Source organism: Hemiscyllium ocellatum, chromosome 12, assembly GCF_020745735.1.
Source record: "Hemiscyllium ocellatum isolate sHemOce1 chromosome 12, sHemOce1.pat.X.cur, whole genome shotgun sequence".
NCBI lineage: Eukaryota > Metazoa > Chordata > Chondrichthyes > Orectolobiformes > Hemiscylliidae > Hemiscyllium > Hemiscyllium ocellatum.
Window position 1 is genome coordinate 19706726 of NC_083412.1, and position 21685 is coordinate 19728410.

General features: G+C 38.8%; 1 protein-coding gene across 1 annotated transcript in view; it reads right to left on the reverse strand.

Moving 5' to 3' along the window:
* zc3h13 (zinc finger CCCH-type containing 13) overlaps window positions 1–21685 on the reverse strand; it is a 97718-nt gene that overhangs the window by 64825 nt on the left and 11208 nt on the right. Inside the window, exons 3-5 of the mRNA XM_060833358.1 lie at window positions 14474–14583; window positions 10091–10202; window positions 9462–9576 (exon numbers count right to left, since the gene is read on the reverse strand). Of these exons, the coding sequence (XP_060689341.1) occupies window positions 9462–9576; window positions 10091–10202; window positions 14474–14583 (337 nt within the window). The remainder of the gene's footprint in view (window positions 1–9461; window positions 9577–10090; window positions 10203–14473; window positions 14584–21685) is intronic.

Here is a 21685-nt window from a genome sequence, read left to right on the forward strand (position 1 = left end):
TATTTGTAACTAGATATTTAACTTGCAAAATAAATATGTGACCCTAGCTTTGGTAAAATTCCCTGATTCAGTTTAGAAGCTCAAAATAAGAACAGCATTGTTTTGAAAGAATCAAAGGTTACAGTTTAGGTATGACTTCCTGAAGAGTCATATCCTATTTGCATTCCACTTGCTGTTTTGATTGCATGTCAAGTCACTGCAGTGCAGTACAGTGGCAAGGGTGCTTATACTCCTAGGTCTCTAATACTTGTTTGTTTACATTTTTACATCCATCCTCTGCATTTAAATTTAACTGACATTCTTTGTATCACTTACACAATTTTTTTTTTGTAGATATTTTTATTGAAATTTAACATTTTTGCAAATTTACAAAAATAAACAAAACTCTCAAATACAAACATTGATGTACAATTAAATCATATATACAATAGTCATAATTTAACAAAGAAAAGAGAAAGAAAGAAAACAAAAAAAGAAAAAAAAAGAAACGAGAAAAGAAAGAAAAAAAAACTCAACTTTCTACTAATCTAACCTATAACTAACCAGAGTGTATACCTAAGTCTCTTACATGCTCGGAATGTATAAACATCAAATATAATAAAACCCGTATTCGCGCAGGATTCCTCTCCCAAGGGGCCCCGGAGCAGCCTGGTCTGAAATCTTCACTAAATAAAAGCCCTTGTTAGGATAGCCGAAATATCTGCATTTATATAATTCAAAAAGGGCTGCCATATTTTATAAAATAATTCAGTCTTTCGGTGCACCATATTTGTGAGGAAGTCAAGGGGGATATATTCCATAATTAATCTGTGCCAATTTGAAAGTCCAGGGGGGCCCTCAGCCACCCAGTTCACCAAAATATTTTTCCTTGCACAGAAAGAGAGAATAGAAAATAGTCTCTTCCCATGCATATCCAGAGATGAGAGGTTCGAAAAGCCCAAAAGGAGAGATACAGGGTCCACCCTAATTTCCGTTCCTAAAATTTCTGTCAGGGTATTTGCCACTTTAGTCCAGTATCTGCGGATTTTCTGACAAGTCCACAGACAATGTACAAGAGTACCCACCTCTATTTTGCATTTGGGACACATTGGAGATGCTCCTGCCTTAAATTTTGCCAGTCGAGCCGGAGCTATATGGGCCCTATGAAGTATCTTTAGTTGGATAGCCTGAGTTCTGTTACAGATAGCAATTCTTCTAGCATTTTCCCAAATGTCATTCCACATATCCTCAGAGATTTCTAGCCCCAAGTCCTGCTCCCATGTTTTAAGCAGGTCATCCATGTCTCCTGAGACTCCATCATGTAGCAAATGGTATATAGTACTAACGGAGGATGCCCCCGCTGGTCGTAAGACATTACGTTCTCTGTCTGATTTATAAAGACTATCTATTAATGTAGTCTTCCTCTGTATATAATCTCGAACTTGGAAGTATCGAAAGAGATCCCCATTAGGTATTCCGAATTTCAGACGCAGCTGCTCAAAGGACATCAGGATCCCATCTTTAAATAGGTCCCCTAAGCATGAGACGCCCCTGGATCTCCAGAGTTTAAAGGTGGCATCTGTAATCCCCGGTTGGAATCCCCATGCGCCTACTATTGGTGCATGGGGGGATGTTTTATGTGAGTTACCCTCATTTTGCCGCATTATATTCCAGGCCTTAATTGTGTTTAATATTATGGGATTTTTACAGTGGTCTGTAATGATTTTCCTCTTATCTGAAAATAAAAGGTTAATAAGTGGGTATTTTACTTGGGAGGCTTCGATATCCAGCCAAATTGATTGTGGATCAGATGAAACCCAATCAGCTATGTAACTTAGTAGGGAGCTTAACTGATATTTCCTAAAGTCTGGGAAGTCCAGTCCTCCCCTTGCCTGTGGAAGCTGTAGCTTCTTCAGCTTAATAAGGGGCCGTCTATGGTTCCAAATAAAGGAGCCCAACCAGCCATATAATTTACGTAGGGCTAGCCTTGGCAGCATCAGCGGGAGCATCCTCATAGGATATAAGAGACGGGGCAGAACATTCATTTTAATTAATGCTATTCTCCCTAGCCAGGAAATCGGAAGGTCTCTCCATCGCTGGAGGTCCTGCCTTATCCTTTCCATTAATTGTACAAAATTAGCCCTATACAGCTGATCAAATACTGGCGTGATAAAAATACCTAAATATAAGCAGCCCTCCAGGGACCAACGGAAGGGAAAAGGGGATCCGTCCATTAAGTGGGGTATCATAGCCAGACCACCCATTGGCATGGCTTCCGATTTTGAAAAATTAATTTTATAGCCTGAGAATGCACTAAATGTATTAATAACTTGAATTAGACGAGGCACTGACATTAAAGGATTACTGAGGAATAAGAGAATGTCATCTGCATAGAGGGTAATTTTGTGTTTACCTGTACCAATCCTCGGGGCCATTATATTAGGATCAGTCCGGATGGCTTCTGCTAATGGTTCGATTATCAGTGTAAACAACAATGGTGAGAGAGGACATCCTTGACGGCAGCCCCTACCCACACTGAAGCCATCCGATCTTAACCCATTAGTAATAACAGCTGCTTTGGGGTCATTATACAATGTTGAAACCCATTTGGTAAACACCTGTCCAACGCCAAACCTTTCCAATGTGTAAAATAAATATGACCATTCAACCCTATCAAATGCCTTTTCCGCATCCAATGAAATTACTACTCCTGGTATCTTTCCCTGATGACAGGCTTGGATCATATTCAAGACCCTTCTGATATTATTGGATGATCTGCGGCCCTTAATAAATCCCGTCTGGTCCTCCTTTATAATATATGGCAGTACCCTTTCTAGTCTTAGTGCTAACATTTTTGAGAGAATTTTAAAGTCTACATTTAGTAAGGATATTGGTCTGTAAGATGCACAATCTTCTGGGTCTTTTCCTTTTTTGAGGATAAGAGAAATATTTGCTCCTTTCAGCGTGGGCGGGAGACAGACCTGACTATGCGCAAAATTATACATATCCATAAGTGGGTCAACCAATATTCCTGTAAATTCTTTATAGAATTCAGCTGGAAAACCATCCGGGCCCGGTGCTTTTCCGCTCTGAAGTTGCCTAATTGCCTCAAGTATTTCTTGGACTGTTAAAGGGGTATTTAGGGCCGACACCTGTTCCGGAGTCAGGCCCGGGAAGGTCAAATTTTTAAAAAATGACTGCATCCTCCTAATCCTATCTTCACAATCCTGCGATCTATATAGTTCAGAATAAAATTCTTTAAAGGTCGCATTGATCTTTTTATGATCATGAGTCAGGGTACCTGTACTTTCCTTGATGGTCGGAATAGTTTGAGGGGCTTTCTTTTTCTTTGCAAGAAATGCTAAGTATCTACCCGGTTTGTCGCCATATTCATATAATCTTTGTTTCGCAAATAATATTTCCCTTTTAGCCGTTTGAGTAAGCGCGGTGTTTAAAGCTGTCCTAAGAGCTGTAATCCTCTGCAATTTTGTGATAGAAGGTCTATCAGCGTATGCTGTTTCGGCTGCTTTTAGGCGAGCTTCGAGCAGACGCTGTTGCTCTCCCTTCATTTTCCTCTGGGTCGCTGAATAGGAGATGATCAAACCTCGTGCATAAGCTTTGATGGTCTCCCACATCATTGACGGATTGCTAGCCGTACCAGTATTAATTTCTAAAAAAGTTTTAAGTTCTTGGGAGAAGTACTTTAAAAATTTGCTATCTTTTATCAGGAAGGGGTCCATATGCCAATGCCGAGCAGATGTCCCATTGTTCTTTACCTTAGTTTCCATGTATACAGCGGCATGGTCAGAGATTGCTATAGTACCTATTTTACAGGTTGCTATAGAGTTTAGAAAAATCGATGGGGCAAAAAGCATATCAATTCTTGTGTGACATTTATGTGGATTAGAGTAGAAAGAAAAATCTCTACCCTGTGGATGGACACATCTCCATACATCTACCAATCCTAATTCTTTATTCAGGTCCGCCAGTTGTCTAGATCTGGGAGATACTCCAGCGGCACTCTTGGGAATCCTGTCTATTTCCGGATCCATAATACAATTAAAGTCTCCCCCTATAATTGTATGACGGGCACCAAAGGCCATCAGTTTTGAAAAAGCTTCCGTTATGAATTTAAAGGGGTGTGCCGGGGGGCAGTATACATTTAAGATCCCATATTCCTCTCCATTTATGAGGGCTTTAATCAAAATATATCGTCCAGATTCGTCTTTTATCTGATTTAGAATTTTCAAAGGGAAGTTCTTCCTGACAAGGATAACCACTCCCCTGCTTTTTGAATTAAAAGAGGAAAAAAAGGCCTGATCAAATCCGCCCTGTCGTAATTTTAAGTGTTCTTTATCCGACAGGTGTGTCTCCTGTAGGAGAGCTATATCAACTCTCTCCTTCTTAAGATTTGATAATATTTTCTTCCTTTTAACTGGCAAATTACTCCCCCTGACATTCCAGGTGCACCACTTAACCGACTGTTCAGCCATAATCATCTGGACAGATCCGAGACCCCTCGGGAAGGGAAACCCTATCTAGAACATCCCGAGCATGGAGCATACAAGATTTACAAAAGTAAAGATTCTCTGATACACTCAAAACAATATAACAAAAAACTCTTTCTAAGTATAAAAAATATAAAACATTCCGAATTGGAGATTTTCTCCCTTGTTCCCAGGGAGTGTCACTTCCTCTCCCACAGTCCATCTTACCCTCTTCCAACCAGTGCCCCACCCTTGACCCAGGTGTTCCTCAATAAAATGAGGAGAATTCAAATATAATATAAAGCTAGAGTTAACAGTGAACACCCCACCCCCACCCACACCCACATCTAAATATATTTGGGAATATTAATACCATATATAACTATAAGATTACAATCTCAACACGTAATACTTAAATATAATACCACAAAATAACAGGGGAAAGAAAAACAACCCCGCTCCTAAAAACAGAAGTAAAATAGAATAAGGTAACCACCTCCCCCCATCAACATTAACCAAACGCCCCAACATATATATATATATATACATACACACATAGGGGGAAAGATAAGAAAAGATGAAGGGATGTAAACCAAAATAATGGGAAAGGCAGACCAGCGTCCACAATCTCTTACAGCTTATTTAAGAGAGTCCAAGAATTCCTTAGCCTTCTCCGGTGATCCGAAGTTATATATGGATCCTTCGTGGCTAAGGCGTAGCGTCGCTGGATATCGTAAGGAGTACTGGATATTTAAGTCCCTTAAACGCTTCTTCGCCTCATCGAATGCCTTCCTCTTTCGGACCAAAGCTGGGGAGAAGTCCTGGAACAGCATGATCCTGGATCCTTTGTGGGTCATAGCTTGGGGATCTTTTCCCAGATTTCTTGAGGCTTCCAGGAGCATCTGCCTCTCCCTATAGCTCTGCAGCTGGAACAGGACCGGGCGTGGGCGCTGGGTTGAGCCGGGCCCACGTACTGTGACCCGGTAGGCCCATTCTACCCTTACCCGGCCTGATCCATTATGCAGATTTAAAAGTTGTGGCAGCCAATGCTCTAAGAATGCTGTCAGCTGGCCTCCCTCTTCCTGCTCGGGAAGGCCCAACAACCGAATATTTTTTCTACGACATCGATTTTCGAGGTCATCAATGTGGTTTTCTAGGTTCTGGACTCGATTCTCGAGAAAACGGATGTGGTCGGCTGTTGATTTTATCCCAGTGTCTGAGGCTGCGGCCTTCGACTCCACCTCTCTGACTCGGCACTCCAATTCCTGAATGTCTCTGCCCTGCTTCTGCAGCTCGGCTGATAGTGCTTCTCTGCTCTGCCGAGACTCATCGATAAAAGCATCAATCTTCGCCTCCCACCTGGCAAACATCTCCTCAAAGCTCATCTTCATTGGTAAATCTCCTGAAGTAGCTGAAGACACCTTTGTTGCAGCTGAAGAGGGAGAGGGTGGGGGAGGGGTCCCTGCTTTCTTAGAGCCGCCTGTTCCCTTCCCTTTACTCATTTTCCAGCTACTATTAGACTATTTAAATGTACTAATAGGTAACTATTTAAGGTTAACAACTATTATAAATGGTTTAGTGAGTGTGGTGGGGGTGGATAGCCCACTTTTCCCAAGTTTTGGGTAGAGCACTGTGGACTCAGTCTTGCTGGGTCGCCGCCATCTTGGATCCCCCACTTACACAATTTATAAAACTCATTTAATTCCTCACTAAAGTTTAATACCACATATATACCTAACTTGTTCAAGAAAGCTTCTGCATCTAAAATTGTTTTTATATTGCAGATCAAGAAGCAAGCCAGCACAACATATAAAATCAATATAACTTGTTCTCAGTCAGAAACCGATTGACACCAATTTCTCAAGCATCCTGCCTCCCACCACTGATACCATTTAAGCAATCTTTCAACCACCACTGGTTATTCTGAATTTCCAACACTGAGTGGAATTTTGAGGGCCTTTCAGAGTTGGATATGAATGAAATAGGTCTTTCTGAAATACAATTGGGAATTCACTTATAAAAGTCAACAAGGTTGATCAGCAACTATCTTCTTCTGAATAGAATTTGGTGTTCAGTTTATTCAGTCATCCAAGATACTGTAAGGTTACCGTTGACAGCCAGCTATTCCGATGCGTCAAAAGTTAATTGGTTTGTTCTGACTATACATTTTTTTTGCAAATGGATAATATATTAGCTATTTTGCAATGCAAGAGGACCATGTACCAATTGCAATAGAAAGATTAAAAAATAGCAATTACTTAAAACAGAGAACTGCAGAATACCAACATGTTCAGGGATTTGAATGTTCTGGTGTACAAGTCACAATACGTTAGTTCTCAGGCACAGCATGTACTCAACAAAGTTAACAGGATGCTATATTTTATTACAATAGGAATGGAATATAAAAGGATGGTATCCAGGGATACAGCGTATTAGTGAGACCATATACCTCAAATGCAGTGTGCAATTTTGGTCTCCTTATTTAAAGGAAGCTATAATGGCATTGGAGACGGTTCAAAGAAGGCTTACTCGATTGGCACTTGGAATGAGCGGGTTGTCTACAAGGACAGATTGGACTTGTTTCCACTGGAATTAAGAATACTAAGGGATGACTTGATTGAAGTGCTTGAGGTTCTGATCGGTCTTGACTGAGCAGATGTGAAAAGGATGTTTCTTCTTGTCAGTCAGCAAGTCCAGAACTCGGGGGTCAGAGATGTAGAGTTCTTTTTTCTCTCATAAGGTTTGGAATTTTATGACACAGAAGGCAGTAAAAATGAGGTCATTTAATAATTTGTAGGGCAGAGGTAGATAAATTGTTGTCAGGCAAGGGGATCAAGGGCTATTGGGGTAAGATTGAAATGTGGGATTTGAAACACAAACAGATAAGCTGTGATTGTACTGAATGGAGGAGAAGGCTGAAAGGACCAAATGATATTTTCCACTTACTCTATATGGTTCTAGGACATCCTCTTAATTGATATCACCTCAAGAAACTTGTTGTCTTTACACACCTCAGGATTTTCCTTAGGAATTGTGACTTCAAAAATACCACTGAAGGAGACTGACAGAACACATTAGAGATAGGCAGGGACCTGGTTGTGCCAAGTCTTCCCTGTTTCAGGGAGTTTGTTCTATCTGTTCCCTGAAGCAAACTCTACCAGAATGACAGCATCTCCGTGCATTTGGGGTCCACAATTCCTTGGCTTAGGAGCAGCTTATGCAATTTTCAAGGCCAGCATGGAATGAGCAGAAGCATGCCAACTCCAGATGGACAGAAGTGAGGACTACCTGGAACACCAAGCCAATTAGGTAGAACTTCTTAAAAAAGCAAGATTTAGTTTCTTTTAAAATCTTGATCCATTGCCAAAGAAAATATCGCAATCAAAGGAATCGGCAGGTACAAACCCTGCAAGGACACCTGGGTGGCATTTCTAGAATGGCAGAACTGTGCAACATCCAGAACATCCATCATGTTTTCTGTGGTTCTGTTCGCGGAGCTGGGAATTTGTGTTGCAAACGTTTCATCCCCTGTCTGGGTGACATCCTCAGTGGTTGGGAGCGTCCTGTGAAGCGCTTCTGTGATGTTTCCTCCGACATTTATAGTGGTTTTTCTCTGCCGCTTCCAGTTGTCAGTTCCAGCTGTCCGCTGCAGTGGCCGGTATGTTGGGTCCAGGTCGATGTGTTTGTTGATAGAATCTGTGGATGAGTGCCAAGCCTCTAGGAATTCCCTGGCTGTTCTCTGTTTGGCTTGCCCTGTAATAGTAGTGTTGTCCCAGTCGAATTCATGTTGCTTGTCATACATTCATGCATGTAGCAACATGAATTCGACTGGGACAACACTACTATTACAGGGCAAGCCAAACAGAGAACAGCCAGGGAATTCCTAGAGGCTTGGCACTCATCCACAGATTCTATCAACAAACACATCGACCTGGACCCAATATACCGGCCACTGCAGCGGACAGCTAGAACTAACAACCGGAAGCGGCAGAGACAAGCCACTATAAATGCCGGAGGAAACATCACAGAAGCGCTTCACAGGAGGCTCCCAAGCACTGAGGATGTCACCTAGACAGGGGACGAAATGTTTGCAACAAAAATTCCCAGCTCGGCGAACCGAACCACAGCAACGAGCGCCCGAGCTACAAATCTTCTCCCAAACTTTGTCCATCATGTTTACACTGAAGTTGCTAAACTTACTAGAATGGACAATAGTTGTGGAATTCACATTACTTGTCTCTTTTCTGGCATTTTGAGGAAACATTCAATGTAAATCGTTAAGTATTCTTGTTCTTTCCCAGCTTTGTAAACCTTTAGGGTTGTCAAGTTCTTCTAGCTGTTATAGTAGTGAAAAACCGTTGATATCACTATGTGAAACACTTCCATTGGACTCACTCCCAGAATCCTCACTGACCCTCAACCATATTTTAGAAATGCTTCTGAACCTTCTTTATATTCTTCGGTGTCTGCCCTCAACCCCATCCATCTCTTTTCCTACAAGAATGCCAAAATTTATTTTCCTCCATCCTTAATTTCTTACTTTTCATTTTACTTCATCAGCTTGTCCTCGGCCCTTGGTAAGACAAAACCACTATTTTGTTTCTTAAAAATGTCAATAGCCAGTCATCACATAACTACATGAATGAGTAATTCAAATTTCTTCCTTTCAGTTAGTGAAGTTAAATCAATTTTGAAAAAGCTACTTCTCATTGTTAAATCACTACTCATTATTCCCTCTCGGTGGAATCCTACAGACAGATGCAATGTTCCCATGGGGAACAGAGTAATCCCACATATTGGAAGAAATCCTGTTCAACTCTTTGTTTTCTGTTTGGCTCATTTCGAACTGTTTCCTTGTTCAGACTGTCTTATTGCATTTGCTAAATCTATTGATATAGTAAAGCTCCCAATCTTGACCTCAACTTCAAAATGCTTTTATTAATGCCATGTTTGAATGCACATTGATTTTGGTTATAGGAATGGCATCTAACTTACCATCCCTGCCTGCTTCCCAATCAGCTGGTTCTTCCTCACTTTCTGGGGTGCGCTCCTTTGTAATTTTGAGATTAGCATCTTCTTTTTCCCTGTGTCTGCTCCTGGAGGCATCTCTCTAAATAAAATTAGAATGCTTTTCACTGTACAATATTACAAAACAACATACTGCATTTCTGCAAAGTTATTTGCTTTGATTTACTTCATCATCATTTTGGTTTTTGCATCTAAATCTAAATTTACCAACACAGCAAGTCTCAATCACAATTTTTTGGGGCTGATCATTTTAGTTCAACTTCCTCGAAAACATTAACATCAAGAAATAAACTGAATTGCTTTAAATGTTATAAATTTCCAAAGATCCCAAAATTCCAAAACAATTAAATCTAGCTTGTATTACAACAAAAGAGGGAATCAAGTTATTCTATATGAAAACTTTTTGAAAAGGTCAAATATCATTTCATGCTACCAACTATCACTTTAGCTATCCTTCTCAACAACCAAAACAACTCTCAATGAGTCTTTTTTTTAAATTTAGAAACAAAAATTATTGCCTAAGCATGTAAGAGTCAACCTTAATTGGAATACTTGTCAGTTAACTTCATAAATTCTGAAATAGGCATCACCCTCACCCTTGTTGGAGATGAAGTCTCATCCTGGGCTCTCTTCTGTGGCTCAGATTCTACATCTTGCCTTTTGTTCTTCATTCTCTCTCGTAAATCACCAGTTGGCCTTTCTGGAGATCTGTATACCCACAAAATAAAGTAACACACTTTTCTCTGTTGATGCAAAGCAGAAATGTTCCTAAGGGACTCTTGTTTCTAATCTTTAGATCAAAACACAGGCAACAGGGCATGCACAACCACTGTATTAGAGACATGCAGATGATATATTTATTGATGGATAATATGACCCATGCAATTAAAACATCAAGTTAACTTAAATGCCACAATGTAGATAATAACTGATAACACTAAGCTCAACTTTAACTTAGCAACTAGAAGGTCACATCCAAGCAAATCATTTTGAAGTTATTACTTTTTCAGATTATCGGCTGGGACACCATTAATCCAGGATACTACAGTACTATTAACCTGAAGGGGCTTCAAATTTTTGCTTCAGTTTATAGGCAATTTGATACTTAAAAAGTTTAATAACAGCCAATCTATAAAACAAACACTTATTTCAGCGCTTACAATTATCAAGGTAAGATATTCTAGCTAGAGGTTTCTATTTGGGCTCACCTAAACTGGGCAGCCTTCACCTAAACGATAATATCCTGGCTGTGTCTGGCAGGCTTGAATAGCAGGGTCACCCTGGGACTGTAATTTAGAACGATTCTCACATCTCAAGAGTTGACAATTTTAAGCTTCAATGTATGAAAGTAAAACTGCTGCACCCTTAACACAGATTACAGCCCTAATTTGTTTTAAAAGCTTGCATTTTTACATCTTTAACAATTTATATTGTAATATTATATGCACAATGGGCCAACAGTTATGAAAACCGTTCAAAATTGAAAGCCTAAAGCTAATTTGAATCTGCGGCCCTTGTTAGATATTCAGTTGCCCTCACGGATGGGAACAAATATTCCTTTCATATGAAAGGGACTCTGCATTCAAGGGTTTTTAGTCATAAATTTCACTGTCCTGGGAGAAAATACAACTTTATGAGATCACAATAACAATTCTGACGTCATAACAATTTTAACCATGACATCATAATGTACTTCAGAAAGTATTTTCGAAAAACTATCCTCATCCTGTCATTTCTTCGTACAAAAGATGAATGTGTTTGGATCATTACTGCGCATTCAACGAAATTACTGGATTGGAGAGGCCAGGCATTTCTCCAGTGAAGGATGAACAAAATAGGGTAAAAGGGAATTGAATGGCTTAAGTACCAGCCATACTGGATTGCTGTGGATAATATGCTCAACTCGGTCACAAATTCACAATTCGAAAAATTGGGCCATGTAAAATGTGGTGTGACTGGATTGCCTAACTTGTTCTTTCACCATGTCATTCTTCCAGCTTTATTACAAAAAAATTCCTCTTCATTAGTGCATTAACAAAAGCTGATTTCCACTCAGAATGATGAGCAAATATTTTAATATGGTTAGCTGTAAAAGGATGCTGAGTGACTAGGCATCCCTCTTCCCTTGTCTTTTATTTTCAGCAATTCCTTTTGCAGATGACTTTCCTGCTACTCTTTCTTGGTGCAATGGCACATTTTCCTATGTTCAGGCCTTATGTAAATATAATGTTGAATGCCGAGAGCAACACAGAGAATATGTTCATCACGACTGGTCAGGTGGGCAATGCAGTGGCAGATGAAATATGATTTAACTTACTTATTTTTCTCTCAATGGACATTAGTACCACTTTCTTCTTTCCATCTAGTTCCTTAACAGTGCAGCAAGTCAATTATCTCTTGCTTTCATTTGTAATTGCTTTTCGCTTCCCTTATTCTCATCCACATTTGTAATTTTTTTTTCCTGCTTCACCTTCCAGTTCACTGAATCTGGTGCAGTTATACAATCCAATCATCAGGACTGGTTTGCTTCATTCTCACTCTTTTATTGAGGTACAGGGCACAGGAAATCTATTTCTGCTACAAAATGTTACACAAAGCAAGATGCTAAAACTAACTCAGTATTGGGCAAAGCAGAAGAGCAAGTCGACACTCACCATAAAAGTCAGATTGATTAGATTCCATGTGTTGTGATAAAAGCTGTTTGCACTAATATGCTCTTACACTATCAATCTCTCACTGTTTAAAATCTGTCAGAACCACTTGAGTTTCACACTAATTCAATTTCAAAGTTGCCAGTTATAACATCTTGAGCTTGTTTATTTTGAGTATAAATAGTGGTTCCCCCTTAATACTCCACACTGTTGATGATCTAATGAATGCAAGAACAAGTATCAATAATACCTCAAAAATGATTTTTAAATAGCCTTTGCTGACACACACACACACACACACTCCCTGAGACTTCCATTTCTTTTACAATCTAACATGCAAGTATTCAACTATTCTTTTAAATCTTTACTGTTCACTAAGCTTCCTCAAGTTATGATCCCCTGTGTAGACTGATAATGATTAAAAAAAAGGAATTAATTTCCCAATGTAAAGAATCACCAACGCTTTAGGACATTTACTGCACCAAGCTATAATCAATATTGACTAAAACCTTACTTAGAAGGCAGTTAATCTACAAAACTACTGAAAATCCCATTTAACTCCAGCCCACTCTCTGGGTCTATGTTTGTGGCTCTTGGTTTCTTGTCCCATCTTCCAGGTTCTAGTCGCCTATATATTCCTGCCAATTTGCAAGGATAACAATTCCTGAACTTGTCTACGATAATGAAGGTGGTGTTTTTTTTTTGTGGCTGGCAAGGAGGAATTTGTTTTCTCAAATTAGAATAAATTTGATGTTTCACACATTCCAGTCTTTCACTGTCAGAAGAAATTTGACTCATGTAGCAATTCAGTGTCTCCTCCTTGCCTCCGTGTATTCTGTCATGTTACTAAGCACATCGTGGCATTGTCCAATCATACTTACTGATTCTAAGAAATTCAAGATACATCGATGGCGTGAACCAGGATTTGGGGACTTTTATGAGAAAGAAACAGGTTTGCAAATTTTATAAGTTTTTCTTATAACTGTGGTATTTTTAACTAGCTAGGACAGACTCGTGGAATATCTTAAATTTCTTTAAAAAACTATTTCAAGCATCAAATGTATTCATTCCCTCCCTTTTCAGTGGGTAATGCTGACTTTTTATAAAATTTAAGACAGAATGCCTGTTCATTATTCGGTGACAGGTACAATATCTCCCTAATTTGTACATGTGGAATTTGAACAAATTTAGGTGAATAGATGGCAGACAAAGTATCACTCGTTATAAATAAATATTTAGATACAGGAAATCTCCTGCTGCATTACTCAAGTTGATTTGGAACATGTTTTATTAAAAAAAATTAATGTAACGTGCATGTATAAAATGTAGTAGATGATGGGTCTGTTACTGAGATATTGTACCATCAATAGTCACAGGTGAGGTGTCGGAAGACTGGAGGTTGGCTAATGTGGTGCCACTGTTTAAGGAGGGCGGTAAAGACAAGCCAGGGAACTATAGATAAGTGAGCCGAATGTCAGTGGTGGACAAGTTGTTGGAGGGAATCCTGAGGGACAGGATGTACATGTATTTGGAAAGGCAAGGACTGATTAGGGATAGTTAACATGGCTTTGTGCGTGGGAAACCATGTCTCACAAATTTGATCGAGTCTTTTGAAGAAACAACAAAGAGGATAAAGAGGATCGATGAGGGCAGAGCAGAAGATGTGATCCATATGGACTTCAGTAAGGCATTTGACAACGTTCCCCATGGGAGACTGGTTAGCAAGGTTAGATCTCATGGAATACAGGGACCTAGCCATTTGGATACAGAACTGGCTCAAAGGTGGAAGACAGAGGGTGGTGGTGGAGGGCTGTTTTTCAGACTGGAGGCCTGTGATCAGTGCTGGGTCCATGAATTTTCATCGTTTACATAAATGATTTGGATGCGAGCATAAGAGGCACAGTTAGTAAATTTGCAGATGACACCAAAATTGGAGGTGTAGTGGACAGCAAAGGTAGAGGGCATAGGTTTAGGGTGAGAGGGGAAAAAATATAAAAGAGACTTAAGGGGCAATTTTTTCACGCAGAGGGTAGTACATGCATGGAATGAGCTGCCAGAGGAAGTGGTGGAGGCTAATACAATTGCAACATTTGAAAGGCATCTGGATGGGTTTATGAATAGGAAGGGTTTGGAGGGATATGGGCCGGGTGCTAGCAGGTGGGACGGGTTTGGGATGGGATATCTGGGCGGCATGGATGGACGGGTTGGACTGACGGTTCTGTTTCCGTTGGGTACATCTCTATGACTCTATCCAAATGCCAAGCAACAAAATGGCTGACTAAGTCATTATATTTAACCTTTTTCATTAATAAATCAATTATATTTTACCTTCTGTATGTGGCACTATATCCTTTACCTCTGGGTGAGGATCCATGCGTAAATCTACAAGTGTTCCCATATGGACAAAGGCCAGTTTTCATCCAATTACGGCATTGTGTCTACAGAAAAATAAAAAGATTTTGTCATTATGCAATTATTTAGACCAGTTTTTAAAAAGATTCATTCAATTTAGTAAACACGGATTGTCATTTTTGTAACTTTTAATTAAAGCCTCTTTCGAAAACCATGTCAACAATAACAGACTTTCATTACAAATAATCAAATACGTCGGCCCTTCAGGTTTCAAAGCAAACATTCTGATTAAACGCGTGAGTTATTTTGCCTTTTGGTACAAGGTAACATTACAAAGACCTGAATAGCATTCACTGAAAGCTAATAGGTCAAAATTTAGAACGTTAAAGCGCAATACAGGCCCTTTGGCCCTTGATGTTGCACCAACGTGTGGAACCATTCTGACGCCTAGCTATCCTACACTATTCCAAATGTTTATTCAATGACCATTTAAATGCCCTTAAAGTTGACGAGTCTACTACTGTTGCAGGCAGTGTGTTCCACGCCCCTACTACTCTGAGTAAAGAAACTACCTCTGACATCTGCTGTATATCTATCACCCCTCAATTTAATCAATGTCCCCTTGTGCTAGCCATCATTATCTGAGGAAAAAGGCTCTCACTGTCCACCCTATCTAACTCTCTGATTATCTTATAAGTCACCTCTCAACCTTCTCTCCAATGAAAAAAGCCTCAAGTCCCCCAGCCTTTCCTCATAAGACCTTCCCTCCATATCAGGCAACATCCTAGTAAATATCTGCACCCTTTCCAAAGCATCTTTCCGATAATGTGGTGACCAGAGCTGTACGCAACATCCCAAGTGCGGCCGCAGCATGACCTCCTGTCGCCGAAATTCAATCCCTCTACCAATAATTGATAACACACCGTATGCCTTCTTAAAAACTCTATCAACCCCCTGGAAGGCAACATTCAGGAATGTATGTACATGACACCCGAGATCTCTCTGCTCATCCACACTGCCAAGAATCTTACCATTACCCCAGTACTCTTTATTCCTGTTCCTCCTTCCAAAGTGAATCATCTCACACTTTTCCACATTAAACTCCATTTGCCACCTCTCATCCCAGTTCTGCAGCTTTTGTGACCCTCTATAACCTTCAACATCCTTCCACACCATCCACAACTCCTCCAACCTGAATGTCATCTGCAAATTTACCAACCCATCCTTCTATGCCCTCATCCATGTCTTTTGTAAAAATGATAAACAGCTGTGGCCCCAAAACAGATCCTTGCAGGACACCACTACTAACATTTCCCATCAACCACCACCCTCTTTCAGCTAGCCAATTTCTGATCCAAGCTGCTAAATCACCCTCAATCCCATGCCTCCTTACTTTGTACAATAGCCCACCGTTTGGGCATCTTACCAAACGCCTAACTGAAATCCATACACACCACATGAACTGCTTTATGGTCATCCACCTGTTTGGTTACCAACTCAAAGAACTCAATAAAGTTTGTGAGGCACGACCTACCCTTCACAAAACCATGTTAACTATCCTTAACCAACTTACTCCTCTCTAGATGATTATAAATCCTATCACTTATAACCTTGTCCAAAACTTTACCCACAACCAAATTAAGGCCCACTGATCAATAATTACCAGGTTTGTCTCTACTTCCCTTCTTGAACAAGGGGATATCCTTTGCTATCCTCTGGCACGATTCCTGTCAACAATGATAACATAAAAATCAAAGCCAAAGGCTCTGCAATCTTGTCCCTGTCTTCCCAGAGAATTCTAGGATAAGTCCCATCTGATCCAGGGGACTCATCTATTTTCACACTTTCCAGAATTGCTAACACCTCCTGCTTGTGAACCCAATTCCATCTAGTCTAGTAGCCTATATCTCAATATTCTCCTCGACAACATTGACAGTATTCACACTGGAAAAAGGCAAAAAATATTCATTTAGCACTTCCCCATATCCTCTGACTCCACGCACAATTTCCCAATACAATGCTTGATTGGCCCTAATCTTACTCTAGTCATTCTTCTATTCCTGATATATCTATACAAAGCTTTCGGATTTTCCTTGCTCCTTAATCTAAAGACCCCTCCTGGCTCTTCTTGGTTCTCTCTTTAGGTCTTTCCTGGCTCACGTGTTACTCTTAATTGCCCTAACTAAGCCTTCATGTCTTATCCTAATATAAGCCTTCTTCTTCCTCTTGACAAGAGATTCAACTTCTTTTGTAAACCATGGCTCCCTTGCTCGACCATTTCCTCCCTGCCTGACTGGTACATACTTATCAAGGCCACGCAGTAGCTGTTCCTTGAATAAGCTCCACATTTCAGTTGTGCCCATCCCCTGCAGTTTCCTTCCCCATCCTATGCATCCTAAATCTTGCCTAATCACATCATAATTGCCTTTCCCCCAGCAATAACACTTGCCCGTGGTATGTACCTATCCCTTGCCATCGCTAAAGTAAACATAAACGAATTGTGGTCACTACCACCAAAGTGCTCCCTACCTCCAGATCTAACACCTGGCCCAGTTCATTACCCAGTACCAAATCCAATGTGGCCTCGCCCCTTGTTACCTTGTGTCAGGAAACCATTCTGCATACACTGGACAAAAACTGACTTATCTAAAGTATGCAAACTATAGTATTTCCAGCCAATATTTGTACAGTTAAAGTCCCCCAGAACATTTGTCCCTCATTTAGCATTACCAGATCAAGCTACTGCTTGCAACTTACTAAATACATTTTTAACACATTGTGACCAGATTTTGAAAATTGTAAGACCATAAGACGTAGGAGTGGAAGGCAGGCCATTCGGCCCATCTCTATGAATTAAATTTCTATATATTTCATTATATAGAATTCATAGAAAGTTACTGTATTACTGCTGGTAATTTCATTAAACTTCTCAATCCAATTATTCCATTTTGCAAAATGATTCGCTTCCTTACCAGATTTAACCAAAGCAAAATTCCACCACAGAATGAAAATAAAGTTGAAATTGTTCTTCACCAACTATAAACTAGAATAAATAAATCAAACTATGACAAATTTTGGACTCAATTAATTATGCTATCACAGTTTTCCTATCTTTTCCTGCTTGTAACTATTCCCACCAGGAAATCAGCTTATAGTTCGTCATGACTATTTGCCATGTGCAATGCTCGCATATCTGTCATAACTCATCTGACTATGATTAATGACCGGTCCTGGGCGACTGACGTGAAATTAACTGTTATAGGTTTTCAGTCCATTTGTAACAATGGTTGTCTTTCCGCTAATACAAGTGATTTTAGAAACTAGATGGTGCTCTCTTGGGATTATGGAAACTCGACAGATCTGAGCTCCCAGATCAAGTTTTTTTCCTTGGTGGCAGTCAAATCTAGTTCAAAACAATATTTTATAATAAAGTTAATTTTAGCTCACAAAGTTTGTCACAAGGCATTGCAATGAACAAATTATGGACTTAGCACTGATATTTCTTTCAATGTAATTCTGTGTAAACTATCAAAATAGTCAATCCATATCCTGTTGAGAATTTTTTATATTTATACTGTTATGCATCATTTGATGCAATGAATGTTCTAACCTTATTCACCCTAGATCTGCAAACTTTGGGGTTTTAATGTGCATGATTTTATTTCAACAACTTAAGTTTTAAAAACTTAGTTTTTCAGATATATAGTACATCATCCTAGCTACTTCCTTAATTTATTAAGGTATCATACACTTTTTGTCTGTTTTGAATATGAAATGAATTTGAATGGAGTGCTGCACCACCTCGGGAAATTTATTTTTATGACTTCTGTCACATTTAGAATATAAGTAAGATCTGTTTCCAAACTCGGCTCCTCTTTTTCATGTGCGCAGTTAAGAATTACAATACTTCAAACCATTGATGCAAGCCACAGAATTCAAATCAATAATTCTAAAGGTACATCACTTCAATCCTAACGAATGTAACTATGAACCAAAACTATAATGGGTCTCAGATTGAATTAAGAACTTAATTCCTTTTATAAATCAAAAGTACACAATATAACTGAAAACAAATATTTTACATAACATGCTGTAATTTAGATGTCTCTGTTGCTAAACATAATTCATACATTTAGAGATGTGATTAATGAGCAAAATATTGCAGAAATCTGAAACAAAATCAGAAAATGCCAGGAACACTTAACAGGTCAATCAGCAGTTGTGGACAAATTAAACAAGTATATATTTTCTCACAGGAATTTGCTCATAAATAAAAACTTGGCAGTTTACTGTACGATGTTGACTAATCTGCTGAGTGCTCCTAGCATTTTATAACATGGATGTTCTGAGTTTGCTGAGCCATATTTTTGAAGTTAATGTTCAATATATAGAGCTTTTCTTTGAAGTACATATACTGCATACTTTGGTTTTACTGTGCTTTAATGATTTGTAGATATATTCCTTTTACAAAAGTGGTTCTCAATTTTAAGTGAGAAACTTGGTATATAATATAATAATTATTGAACAAGTGCTCTCGTCAATAATGTTTATTTAACCAGTGCACAGCAAGCTGAGAGGCTATCTTTCATCTAATTATGAAAAATCCAATTTGCTTTCACATCATGATAATGCATGACAAGATTATCTTTGCCACTTGTTCATTCCCAATATTCAGCAGTCTGGCTAAGAATATCACAAATGTGCCTGACCATACTCACTGTTCTCAACCTCTCAGTGACTGATGAGAGACTTTCATGAGAACGTGTTTAATATTCATTAACGCATGATCTGTATGGCTAACATCTTGTAATTAGCTTTATTTTGACTAGAACAACTCTGAAAAATCGCACTATAAATGTGCACCAACCTACTTATTCAAAAATGCTCTCACATATATGAACTAGAGTATTTGAACCCTCACGTTATAAAATAATGGCTAAAGTTCCCTTCTCGGAAAACATCCTATTGTGTATCTCACAATGAGTGTTATGTATGGGTGACAAAATTATTCTCTGAAAGAAAACTGGTGATAGATGATTTCACATTTAAATCGAACTAAAATTAACCATGTGAACTATAAAACAGGATACTAGCTGCATCTCACGCATTTTCCAAACAGACAAAAGAACAGTGAACTGGTATAATGTACAAGAACACAGAAATACAAGTTTGATTTTATGCTGAATTCTCACAATATTTACGTTTAAAATATTCCAGATACTTCATGCTCCTGCAGCATTGTTGAAAGCATTTCCCCTACTTCACAAAAAGTGGTCTACTGTTCTAAGTATCTACAAATCTCCTAAATTAACCTTCCTTTACTTCATTATCTTGAACAATGACATTTTTACCTTAAAACGACAGAAACAAAAGGAAAGAACCACCACATCTCATACTGATCATCTAATGAGGCCTACTGAGTGTATCTCACAATGGGAATTTTTTTTTCAGTTATCCTTTTAAAGAGGGAGAACTGGCATTCAGATGACGCTAAATGACCAGTTTGAAGCATAACACAGCACAGTAATAAACCAATAATATCATTAAACTACAGTGCAAATTGTGCACTTTATTTCTGGACACCACAGTCACACAGTGGAAGTACAGATTTCAAAATTACTTACCACAAAATGCTCATGAATACATATTCTTATTGTATCTTAAAAGCAGTACCTCAGGGAATCAGTGACACATTCAGTTTAGTTTAATATTTTTAATGAATTTGATAATCACAGTCCATATAAAGCAAACTTTGCTTCAACTGGCACCCTTGATAAACCGGCAAAAATTATATACCTCAAATACTGAACGTTTATTATATTATCGCAATCTTCTCGATGTCAGTTGCAAGTGCAAAGGCTTTCTACCATTAAGTTTTATTTAAGACAAAATTGCAATATTGTTTAAGAGATTTATGCTGTAAATAAAATATAACAGTAATGTGTGTTACTCCCTGCATTACGTTTCTATTACTTAGTGTGTGTTTTTACATTGATTACATGAACCTCTTGATCAACTGGTACACGCCTGGTCCTGTAGGTGCAGGTTAATAAAAAGTTTGCTATACTATCAATTGGAACTTTTCCCCAATGTTGGCATTATTCTTATCAGATAATTACAGATCTGGAACAACCCAGCATGAACCTCTGGTCTGCTCTACGAAAGTGCCTTAACCCTTTCATTAGAAAATCATCCTTTCCTATATAAGAATGTGAGTATCAGTGGGAGCAGTATTTCTTTCTTCCAGTATTCTTGATGAGACAGTATTTGCTTCAAAAAGTATTCTGGATTTCTCTCCGAATGGAGCTGCAACCCAAAGCCAAATGAGGGACAGCGCTATGAATTGCGTTTCAGCTATCTGTGAGCATTTAATTTAAAGTTCACACAGCCAGTAGAGATGGGAGTTAAGGTAGGATTCAATCTTGTGTCAAAGGTGAAAGAATTGAGTTCACATACATGACACTACCCCCAATTTCCAAACCATTACTCAAGTCATTGCTGTGAAGTATATTTGCATTTTTAAAACAGTCTATAAATATTGAAGTTGGTGTACGAACATTACTCAGTCATTGTCATGAGTACATTTTCAGAACAATGACTCATGATATAGATTTCCACTCTGTTGAAGTGCACAAGTTTTAAAAAACTGTCATGCTAAATCTGCAAATGATAGGGCAAAATATACCAAATTAATTAGCTTGAGGAAGGTGATGATATCAGGACAGCAAGGATACTACAGGTAAAATTACAAGCATTCTAAATACACTATGCTGATTAAAAAAAAACAAAGCATAATCAATTTTAATATTTGAGAAATACATCTATGAAGTATTTGAATATTTGAGGAGCTCCCACAGAGTGTACTTCATGTTTAAATTAATATTTTGGCCTTACGTAAATTATTCTTCTACTTGAGTACTTTAAAAGATTTAGGAGATCTTTATAATTCATTAAAGGTCGGTTAACTTCTTCCATAAACTTCAACTTGCATTTAATTTGAGTAAATCTGAACACTCCCGACTTCACATCTGAGTACTCCACTTTAATTTATCTCATTTCGCTGACCAAACGTTATTTGCACGTATAGCTCAAAAACCTTCTTGGCTATCTGAGCTGTGTTGTCTTAGAATAAAATGGAAAACCACAAGGTGATAAAAGCCAGTGTTCTGCAATATTGTGGAAGAAAAT